The following is a 12,164-nucleotide window of genomic DNA, read 5'->3' as shown; positions in this document are numbered from 1 at the left end:
TAGTAACTATCCTATTATGCGAGATACCGAATAGAAATTTTAAACCGAGTTCCAAATTTTTTTAGTGTTTTTGTTGAGTTTTACCACATTAGGCATTCGTATTCTGCAAGCCCAAACTTATTAAACATACAATTAAATTTATTACCACTATCCAAATATTTATCGCATATTTTCACTAATTTATTTTGTTTGGTATGTCTGAAAATTCCATTCACATGCTCAACATAGCTTCACTATTATTTGCAATTAATTTAATTAAGGAAATAAGCAAAGCGAAAAACATTACCTAAACAAAAAATATTTACGCTCTGTGACAAACTAAATACAGCGAAAGGAACAAATATTTGTATTTAATTGCATTAGCGGCAATTAAGTCAACAGGCGAAAAAGTACAAATAAATCTTGTTGGGCAACCTGGTGGTTTCTTAGCGTTTTTTTCGGGCCAATTTAAATGCATTTGGAATTATGATAGAAAAACTCCGAATGGAAACCCCAGCAAACAAGTCCGACCAGTTGGGCTCTAGGCTGGGTATGTGTAATAAGACAGCAGCTCCGACTTGGTTTGTGGCTGGGGAAGTCATCTTGTGTGGCTCGACAACAACGAGACATCAAGTTGAAGTTCGCACGGCACTTGAAAATGCAAACTGAATGAAAAAAACGCTATATTGTATGGAGGATAATAGAAAAAATTCCGAAAAATGGCCTAAGATGAATTTCAAATACACTTTTATTGCCCCAATTATTTAAGTTTGGTACTTAATTGAAGATATATTGAAGCAGAGTTTTACAAAATTACGAAAACTAATGTGTAATAGATTCAAATTTAGCTGGCTATGCATAACTTAGGATATATATTATAAAATCCTAGTTAATTAGTCATCAAATATTCCAAAGCATCAAAATGATATGTGCTAAAAGCCAGATAAGTTGATTTTTTGTCATATTTATAATTTCATTAATCTATATGTATATTTGGCAAAACCGCTTGCGTTTTTCAGGTTGTCTAAGCAGGAAAGTGTATAATAAAAGATGCTCATATCTAGGCAGTGTATATTGTAGAAAACAGTCAGCGGCAACGAACAACAGCTGCCTGACAGAAAGTACTTTCTTTCTTAATAAGATGCGCAGTTCGCATATTTGCAGTCACAACAAGGGGTGGCAAGGAGGTGGCCGGGGGCCTGGGGGAACTGAAAAGGCAGTGATGCGTCTACCTTTGCCTGCCTGGCGGCTTCGCCTTCTCCTTGGCCAAGTTAATTTGTTGACTGCCTGCAACTTGCTCTAATGCATGCAGGCAGACTTCCCCAGCTCACCAAAATCCCCGCCCCACTTGCTCCGAGGCCCCCAGGTACCCGAGGTTCCAAGGTTCAGATCCCCAGCAGCTGAGACAACGACACCATTTGCTGGCAAATAGTTTTGGCGCTTATCTCCCAGAGGAACAACAACAGCAGCAGCATCAGCGCGGCATCAGCGCAGCAACTGCTGCAGTGACACAAAAGTGAGTTTTGGGAACTGGCAAAGTGGCACAAAGGTTGACGGGCAAAGTCGAGGCAAGGCAGGTGTTGAAAATATGCCGTCCCCGTTGTCAGTGCATTTCTGTGAGGGTGTATGCAACAGCACTAGGAGCAACATCTCCAGCGGCAGCCACAACCGCTCCAAGACAAATGAGGCACACGGGTTACATGGCTGGAACTCTCTTATCGCCGACTGTGAGTCTATATAAGGTTTGGTTACTTTCTTAACGTTGATGGCGAATACTTGATAGGGTAGAAAAATTAAATAGTCCCAGTGGCTCACATAAAATAGAATATTTAATTCCATTTAATAGAAGAGAAAATTTGTATAGCTTCTATACTTTGTTAGTTCAGATTTCCACTTATAAACCTTTTTTTAAAAATATGTATTTCATTTAAGGTGTTAATTACTTGTCTGTCCATATTCACTAATCCAGAGATCAAAGTGTGTCCAATTAAATCGCCAAATCAATTAGGCAAAACGAAAACAAAAAGAACGTAAACTGCTGACGAGCATTACACCCACTCGAAAGCAAACAGACTTATTTGGCCTGTCACTTGGCTCATTTGCATGACAACAAAAACTCTTGCCACTCTCTGGCCAAAAGACCCCAAAAACGTATCCATCAAAAGCCAAGTAAACAAAGACCGGGCCACCGAAATTGAATTAGAATTGTTTATAGTAATTTGAGGCGAACAACTTTATAAAGAACTTCTTGAGGAGCACAAGCGTGTGAAAAACAAAAAAACGGAGGCAGGCAAAAACAAATTCGAGTTTTGAGTGCTGCTAAACAATTAAGCCGATCTACGCACTCGTCTGAAAAGGGGATCGGCCAGTCGGCGAGTCAAGGAACTTGGCTAACTTTCAAATTCCAGACTCTGTTTTGGTATTTCCGTTTACATAAATTAGTTGTAAGATGAAATTTCCCATCTTTCATTCTTTTCACTGGTTCCCATTGCGTAATCAGCACCAACCATAAAATGGTGTCCAGAACCTGGAGATTGTTTCCTCTCTAATTTATAGTTTTCAGCATTTATTTCCCTTTGTTCGCCTTTTTCGTGTTTTCATTATTTTTGTCACGCACTCCAAATCAATAAAAAATAAAGGTACATTTGTATAACAATTTGTTCTTTTACAATTTTTTTTATATTTCTTTGTTCCTCGACTTCGCTAATTCTTGGTTGGTTCAATGAAGTGGCCCGCTGCCTGTAATTATTTTTACTGAAAGTGCTAAGCTCTCAAATAGTTGTGACTGCTATAAAAAGAACCTGGAATCGTTCCTGATCTTATCTTAAGTTCAATGGGCTGTTAAGTTAACTGGCAGCCAACCCGTTGATGTAATCAGCTCTTGATACCTTTAACGACTGCTTCTGATTTCATTTAAATAAAGAAAGTATTTTTTGACTTAGAATTAATATATTTTTATGGCGTATTCAAAATTTGCCTGCTTTTACTTTTTACTATCCACAAATAAAGGTCAAAAGAAAACAAAATGCAAAGTTTTCTGCAAGTCTCTAATTAACATATTTTGTGAATTTAAGTAATTAAGTCCCTGGCTAGAAAAATATCCATATATAAGAATTTAGCAAAAACGACGACAAAACAGCACGCAGGCAATTAGCAAAAGGAAAGTTTTCAAAATTATTGTCAATATCCATATACTTAGACATTTATAGTACAATTTTAGTCACACGTGTGATTATGAGTTAACTTCATAAGTTTGTTAGCTTGTTTTGAAAATTGTATTCTTGATTTCCTAGCAGCAGCTTGCATAATTTTATTGAATTTAAATGTTTTTAGTGTTTTTCTTAACTGAAAGCGAAAATTAAAAGAATCGAGCTGACCATAAATTTCTAAATATAGTTTTGTAGCCAAATGTTTTGTTGTTGACCAGCTCTTTGTCATGCTAATTATGAAATTTAAAAATTCAAATTTCCTACGGATATTCTCCGCTCAAAAAGCCGAAAGCCAAAAACTGGAATCGGTGACCATAATTTATGAGACGTTTATTGATTTCGCCAACGTATTTTTCGGGGCGTGTGCTCCACGAGCTTCGCGGCAATTCGTAAAGCTTCGTTTCTGGTTCCATTCCGGAGCGTTCCGGAGGATCTCTGGATCAATTGCCAATTACTGAACGAACAAAATATTTCTCTAATTTGCTGACACGAAGCGGCGGTGCTCGCATGTCACGGCCACTAGGAGTTCCAATCAAAACTCTGGACCAAATATGTAACTCTTCGCCTGGCTGCGAGCTGCAGCTCCCAGTGGTTTGATGCCTCTGCTCCGATAACTCCAGTCAGGCGATGTTTGGACTTGGGTTGGGCTAGGCTGGGTTCTGGGTTTCGGCTAGGCCTGGGATTCGGCGATGGCTTGGCAGCAAAATATTTTTCTAATTAATAATAATAACAATTGATACCCGAACCGGCTAACGGAACTATCCGAGCGGAATGTGGAGCAAAAGGTGCTAAAATTGTATTTATTTGCCAAGTTCTCTAGTTTTCGCCGGATCTCGATTCCTTGTGGCTTTTCTTCTGGCCCAACATCTAAGCGGTTCATCAAAATCGTTGGCCTCGCTTAAATTGCATTTTGCTTTTCAAATTAAAAGTGAGGTTTCTGCGGTTTTCTTGGACTTGCTTCTATTGCTGGCAGTGACTTTTATATCTTGAGAGCATCTTTCTCCAACACGTATTTTTTATTTAACTTATTAAGTGTTGATGAAATTCAAATGATTTAATTAAGATTATATAGACAACCAAGCCAACAAATGGAATATATAAATGTAAATTACTGTTTTCTTAGTCGGTAATATTAATTCCTATTTATCACTACAATTTTTTAATATGTGTTTTGTGCGAATCGTCGATAGTAATATATGTATGTCATTTACCAGCATGGTTTCGCAGAAACTGAAATAACTAACTGCTATATATTGTTTCTGAATTCCCATGGATCCGTTTCAACCCCAGAGTCACAGTTGGCGATTTCAAAACATTGATGACTTTCCCTTGTCTAAGCCTCGAAAAAAAAGCATCTACAATTTTGTAGTTTTGCATACCACCCCGTGCGGGGCAGTAGAAAAATTCATTTGTCCATATGCCAGAGATAATTACCATGACTTGCACTCGAACAAAAGCCGCAGCCATAGAGCACACGAATTTTATTGCATTTTACAATTCGGCTCGCTACCGACCCTGCTGAACATTTGAACTGAACCCGACTCTCGCCGACTCTTCACATGTGGGTTCACATGGTTGGCCCGTGACCCAAAGCGGTCGCAGGTGTCGACAACTGACACCGGTGGTGGTGACTGTGACTCACCGGGTCGGACGGTTTTCATTTTCGCATAATTACAAATGTGGCAAATGCTAAATGGCAAAAATGTAACAGAAGTTGAGCGGGAAACCCTAGCGGGGCTTGGGAAGTTTTTGCACTGCATTTCCGGCTGCTTTAATTTCGGTTTTTGTTTTCAGTTATTCATTTTCAACAGTGTCTGATGTCATTGACAGCGTCGAGCGGGTAGAGTTGTGGTGGGGGCACTCTAGTTAAAGTTTCCACAGAATTGTGATCCCCATTTAATAGTTCTTTTGTCTTGATGACTCGTCCAAAAATGGTGCTAAAACAGACGTCAAAGCTTCGAAATTGAAAGTGTTTCAGCGCTGTCAAGTGTGGGTGCCAACAAAAATGAGTATTTTAAAAAAGCAACTACCCAAAGCAATTTGACATTGAAAATGCTTGAAAAGCCTTTAAGAGATTAGCCAAGAAAATGAATCACCCCGAGTTATCCTATTGCATAAATGACAAGTTCGTTGCTTAAGTCATTCGTGTTTGTGTGACAGCGTTTGGCCTAAAGTCAACACAACAATTTAGCAGACGGACTCAACAATCCCCGTTTCAGCATTATGTAAATCCGAAAAAACAGTTTGCTTGTCTCATTTGGTTGCCCCTTGAGACTCTTCCTACAGTACTTGATCTATTTTTAGGCCCACAGCTCACCGCAATCTCCAAGCTGCGCCACAAATATTGACAGACGAATGTCGTATTTGTATTTACTTTGCCAAAAAATCACCAAGCAAAACGAAGAAGCGGTTAGCTCAAAAGTCAAATACGGAAGATCGCCATTGGTTCTATTTAAGCTTTTATTTCTTTTAATTAGGCACCATATTTGCCGATGATTTCGGCGCTGGTGATGAGCTCAATGATGAGCAATCAAAGTGAATGCCGAGCAACAAGTTTATTATCTAGCAGCAAGGCAACGTGATTGGCAAACAGCAATCAGAAGGAAACTTTAGCCCTTACCTCCGTCATGGCAAATAGTGAGCAATTATGGTTAGATATCTCCCGATTGGCTGATGAGGAGCAATTAGCGGCATTTGTTTGTCGAATCACGACCCAAGTGGCAAACACCAATGGCTAAGTGACAAATTGATTGGCTCCTTAATGGCGTCATTAAAGATTTGCATACAAAAACGGAGCCTTGGCAAGGGCTGCAATATTACTTGTGCTGTCCATGATATTTATAAGCATTATAACATGACTTAAAGCCATTGTCTTTCCTCGCATGGTACATTTGAATATTCTAAAATCATGTTTTAATAAGTGTTATTATACGGCTTACATTTGTGGAAAATGAGCTCAGAAAATCTATAGTAATTTAAAATTTCTTTAACACAGTAAAAAATATTTTTCATTAAAAACCTATTTCCGATCAAAATTATAGGTTAATTTGTAAATGCCTTCAAGCATGCAAACACTATTTCCAAAGTCAACTTTATTTCGGATGCAAATACATTTTGGCAAATTCGCATAATATGCATAAAGCGGAAGTTTGGCACTATCGGGCAGACATCAAACAGCGCTACTCCATACTCATCAGCCAAAAAAACTTTCGCACGCCGAAAGCAAAAACATCATATCTTCAGCAACACCCCATCAAAGAGTTAAAAAAACAGCAAGATAAAAACACTTTCAAATGTTCGCATCTTGGACACCTACACGTTGTCCATCCCCACACAGCATCCAAGAAAAAGAAAAAAAAACAAGCGACAACTAATGTCTCATGAAAAGCAAAAGTGTACAAGGGAATGACACATTGTAAAAAAGACCCAGAGGTGAGCAAAATTTACCCAAAAGTATGTAAATAAATTTGCCTAAGCGAAATAAAAAACTTTTACTTTTATTATTTCTTGTCGTGTTGGAGGAGCCGTCGAAGCCGAAATATTTGCGCATCATGCAATTTGATTTGCAACAGAGATGTGAGTTGTGTTTTCGAGTGCGATATCAATCGAACCTCAGCTCGAGTAGGCAACGACAACATACGTAATAGAGAAAACTGCGAAAGCATTACAATCGCTAACACAAAAAATTCCAATCGGCAAAATCAACTTACAGTGCGTTGAACTAATCAAGTTCGTTACCTAAGTCTTTTGATTGATTGTACACATTTCCGTTGAATGCCCCTTGGAGGTCTTATCAACATTTCTGCTGCAGTCTGCTGCCACTTTTCTTTCGCTTTTGATACACTTTGCATGTCTGCTCCTGCTGATTGAAATGTTTGCCATTTTTTAGCGGCTGCCCCAACTAATGGAGCAGATAGTTGCGGCACTGAAGTGGGCGGCTTTTAGTCAAAGTAAAAGGCTTTTAATAAACATATTTGCGTGTGCTTATGCAATAAAAGCCCCAAATGAAACTGAGACTGATATTTGTACATCAAAAACCATTTAGGCGTTACACGAAATTTGAAAGTATATTCAAAATATTTCCCATTTGGGAAAAAATTAATAATCAGCCTATTACTCATGTATTATAATCAAAAATAAAGAAAGTACAAAAGAAAAACACGTTTTCGTCTTAAATCAGTTTTATAACTTCTATTATTTTGCCCATTAATTGTAAAGTTAAAGACCATACTAGAGCCTTTGAAAATTATGAAATGGTACTAGAAATTGCATATTGGAAAATGGGAAATTCGGATATTATTAAAAATATCTGAAGATATAATTCAAATGAATTTCGAATGCAAACATTGAAAAGAATTTTGAAATTAGTGCCTCGCTTTTCCACTATCTAAACAATTCGACTTTGAATGATCTACTAATAATTATTTACCACACTCATTTATGACCAAATTCTAAATAGTTATATAAAAAATCCAAAAACATACATATATGTAGAGTACAATATTAATTAATTAATTATTATCTTGCTATCTTACCTAGGTAAATTTAGACAATCTAATGTTAAACGGAAATACACTTTTCCCAAAAAATACAAGAAATTAAATAAATTCAGAAATAGCTTATTTGATTTTCTTATTTAAATGAAAACTTTGGCTACTTTTATTAAACTATGGCTTTTCTCGGATATCAGCAAATGGAACAATTTAGCCATTTCTAACCAATGACACGCCCCTTCACCTCGACGTTTCTACATCTGTGCTTAGTCATAAAAGTTAAACGATTGCCAGAGCTATTAAATATTTCAGACACATTTTGTGGGCAAAAATTGTAACAGACTTCAAGTGAACGAAATAAACCAAAACCCAACCCAAATTTAGGCAAAAACCTAAAATGTCTCTTGGAAATGTTAAGCGCGAAATTGGCAAACTTTATGTGCCTGAATTTTGGACTGCAATTTGCGTTTAATTTGGGGTCACACACATTTCGGGCGAACCCCGGGCAATGTTAAGTTATGTAAAGGCAAATTTAACAATGTGCCAAGGGACGGAGCTGAGGGTAATCAATGTGAAGCAGTTTTAGTCTCCGAAGGCATTTTAATTGCCACAGAGTAACTTGCAACAATGCAACCTGCCCCGCGGCCAAGTTAAATGACACATCTGCCTGCCCCGGCCATCTTTCTCTTTCTCCTCCAATATTTTATCTCTCTCTTTCTCTCTGTCTGTCTCTGTATATCTTGGCCTGCTTGTTGTTGCTGGTGCCGATGCTGTTGAAAAGACTTTCACTCTGGCCGAGCGCTATAGATGAAATGGCATTTGACTTCATTTTTGGCCAAAAATAAAACCGAACCATTAACTAATTAGCTTACATTTTGAACGATTTATTGAGCTCTAGACTTAAGCGTGCTCGGTTTGAAAATAGAGAACATGAAGAGAGCAGGCAATCATTAATTTTAAAGGAGGGCACAAAAGTCGCTGTTTCCTTCTAACGGTTTTTACGAGTGTTGTGGAATATATTTTGATGTAGCTTAAATCAAATTTAATGAAATATTTAGTGAAATAAATATCTAGAATTTTAAATTAATAAAATAGAGAAATACTCCGAAAATCCCCATTTATATTCCTGAGATCCTCACTTGGCTTAATTATTTCTATTATATTAACAATATCTGATCACTCACCTTCTGGCCTGCCTGGGAATGGACTGCGTCCAGCACACGGGTGCCTTGTGGAGTTGATGCATGTTTCGGGAGGACTTGTAGGTGAGGTCGCCGCACTCCGTCTGCCACACCTGGAGATTCCCCTCCGCCGGATAGAAGGTGTACAGGCTGTGGGTGGCCGAGGCGATGACCGGCGAGGAGCCACCGCCCTCGACCACATCGACCACGCCAGCTGCCACCAGCGGAGATAGGGTGGCACTAGAAATCGGTTGGACGAGTAGGGCCTGTCCGGCTGCCGGTGCCCCGGCTGCAGTGCCTCCGCCCGGTGACTTGTAGTTCAGCATACGGGTGGCGGTGGCACCGGCATTGCTGCTGCTTATATTGCCATTTCCGTCGTGCTTCAGGATCAAGCTACTTGGATCGTAGCCGTGGCGATTGTGCCGCGAAATGGCGTCCACCGAATGGGATCTAATGCCGTTTCGAGGTGGATTTACGTGGAGCCGACGTCCGCGCCGGTAGTTAGCAGTGCCAGTTCCGGTTCCCAGGCTACTATTGCCCAATCCCGAAGATCCCTGCTGCATCGACGCGGTTAACCGGTGATTGTGGACACTGGAGGCTGCACTGGGAACGAGGGGCTGTCGTTGTTTTTGGTACTGGAGGCGTGGCTGTTGTGGGGGTGCTTGATGATGCCTTTGTTTCCCCTGGTCCTTGGCAAAGAATTCCCGCCTCTGCAGCTGGGGGGCGGCCAAAGTGAGTGCGCCCCTGACATTTCCGGAGTTCACCATTGAGGGGCTGGATGCTGTTGCTCCGGACGTCGTCTTAGTGGCGCCCCCAGTTGCCGCCGAACTAAGCTGCGCCAGCTTGCTGGCATTGTTGTTGCTGACCGTATTGGCTGCATTGCTGTTGTTGCAAGTGATGGTGCTAGTGGTTCCACTTGTCTGATGCTCCGAATCGGTGGAAACCCGATCCGGATCACTTTCGAAACCTTCGTCCAGGGATCGAGTTGGACTCAGAATGGGCTTCGAATGCTGCTGCTCCAGTTTCGTAGACATGGCTGCTGGCCACTAAGGGGTATTATTTGTTGTTGTTTCTTTTGTGTTTTTTATTATTTTTTCTACAGCTTTAGCCCGGGTATTGGGTATCGTTACACTTGCTGCACATATGCACCTTATTTCTCTCTTTCTCTGCCGCCTGCCATGCACACTTGTTTTTCACATTTAATTTCGCTTGGCTTTCAGCTCGTTCACTTCGCGAAAAGTCGCGCCAAAGTTGCAGTTTGCAGTTGGTTTGGATTTTGGTTTTGGTTCGAATAAAAAATCGCTACTGCGTTATGCACGTCTGTATCGCACGAAAGCTTTTTATCGACTGTGGAGTGCGAGTCGGAAACGGAACTAACTTGGTTCGCTCTGTTATCGCCATGTTAAGTAACATTCGTTAACATTTACCAATGGCAAGAGCAAAAGCTTCGATCGACACTTGTTGCGCTGCACCTGTTACATTTAGAGAGTGCCTGAAAGAGCGAGAGAAACATCGCTCAGCTGTTTGCTAAATGTTATTCGCGAAATTTCCAAGTGAGAAAGATCATCACAGAATAACAATGTAAAATGAAGAAAGACAGAAAATTTTTGAACACGGAAGTGTCGCGACATCTTCCTAAAAATGCTTTTTCCTGTTCACATTTTCTATGCAGGAAAATGTTAGCAATTTACGATGTGTTTTTGAAGAGTTTTATCAGTAAACTGTTGTTTTAGTGAGTGCAATAGTGAGAAACTTTTGATTGCCACAGCACATTCAATATCTCCCGATATTCGGTAAAACTTTAAAACCACCATGCCATATATTTTGGAAGCGACTGTGATTTTGTTTTCGGCTCCACTGGGATTTATCAATGAAAATACCAACTCCAAGGCAAGAGCAAAAACAACAACCGGCACAAGCCGAGAGAGGGAGCGAAGCAAACAAAAACAAAACGAAGGCTTAGAAAGCTCGGTGTGCTGAGAGCAAAAGAGCAAGAAGCTTTCGACACCTGTTGCACCTGCACAACAACAGCATAAATATTTGTGGGAGGGTGGCGATAGGAAGTATTTTCCTTATTTTGTTGCTTACAATTGATTGAATTTTGAGCAATGTCCATTGTAATTTCCTGTTCTATAATTGTTTAACTGACTGTATGAACCATAGGAATCAACTCCTATTAAATATATTTTAAAAACTTACACCTATTTATTATATATTGTTAGACAAATTCTAGTAAAAATCACTTGGCGGCACAGATCCTTTCGCAATCCTAATCCAATTCATGGACACCAGATTTAGCTGCTTCGTGATCATGCTCTTGCTTTTCTTTCAATTTTTCGATAACACCCAACGATACGATCGTACATAATTTTTGTGGCTGTTCTCAGCGTCATTCCATTGATTTTCGCTTTTCACTTTATGCTCTCATTTAGGAAATTATTCACTCTCGGCAGCGATTTGATCCGAGCTTTATGATAGTTTCGCTAGATGTTAGTGTTGCATGTGGCTGCTGTTAGTGTGGCTGGTGTGGCTCTTGTTGCTGCTGTTATAGTTATAACTGCAATTTAATTATATGAATTTTATAGTTTGAACACCATAAAAATGTCGGTCTTAATTGCGTTTTGGCAGTAACTGCGATTCCGCCACAGACGCCGGGTCTTGTGCCTTGTTATCGGTTTACGTGACGGTATTTTGATTTTTATTATAAGAGATCCCCATCTCCGACTGCCACTCGGCGAAGGTGACCCAAAGTTTTGGGCCGCTCCGGTTGTTGGTCCACCATTACCGTTATGGTTAGGCAACGAGCTCCGATTCCCAAACACTCCATAATGCTCAGCCTGCGTTCATATAACCCGGTGGGTGGAGCGACCGGAGTTGGCGGTGGTGTTTGCGGTTGGCTTGTGGTGGGTTCATATGGGTTCAAGACTCAGGCGCAGCCATAAACACGCTGTAAAGTCAAAAACTCCTTGGTCCGAGGGGCAATCAATCAATCAAAGTGCAGTTAGAGTGGTTCTCGGACGTAAGACAACAACGAAGGCAAAAGCCATAACAATCCAAAATAGTGTAATTATATGGGTTTCGCACGGGAGTTGGCTTAGTTATGGCCACGAAGCTGCTGACTTGTAAATATGTACTTGACCTCTGGAACTCGGCTATTGACAAAATCCTAGGTGAACTAACCATTAAACATTTTAATTTTATATGCGCAACAATATTAATTGAATCATAATAATTTAATGTGTGTTGAATTGCTTATTGATACTAACTATTTGAGCGAATCTACAAGATAGAATATACTTATT

General features: G+C 39.9%; 1 protein-coding gene across 1 annotated transcript in view; it reads right to left on the bottom strand.

The window, feature by feature from the left end:
• The window catches only part of LOC6614328, a 47,162-nt gene extending 36,950 nt beyond the window's left edge, over positions 1 to 10,212 (bottom strand). Inside the window, exon 1 of the mRNA XM_002038732.2 lies at positions 8,866 to 10,212. Coding sequence (XP_002038768.1) covers positions 8,866 to 9,896 — 1,031 coding nt within the window. The 5' untranslated portion in view covers positions 9,897 to 10,212. The remainder of the gene's footprint in view (positions 1 to 8,865) is intronic.
• Positions 10,213 to 12,164: the final 1,952 nt, after the last annotated feature.

The sequence above is a fragment of the Drosophila sechellia genome, chromosome 3R (genome assembly GCF_004382195.2).
Source record: "Drosophila sechellia strain sech25 chromosome 3R, ASM438219v1, whole genome shotgun sequence".
Taxonomy (NCBI): Eukaryota; Metazoa; Arthropoda; class Insecta; order Diptera; family Drosophilidae; genus Drosophila; species Drosophila sechellia.
The sequence above is the reverse complement of the archived record's forward strand: the minus strand, read 5'-3'. Positions and strand labels throughout refer to the sequence as shown.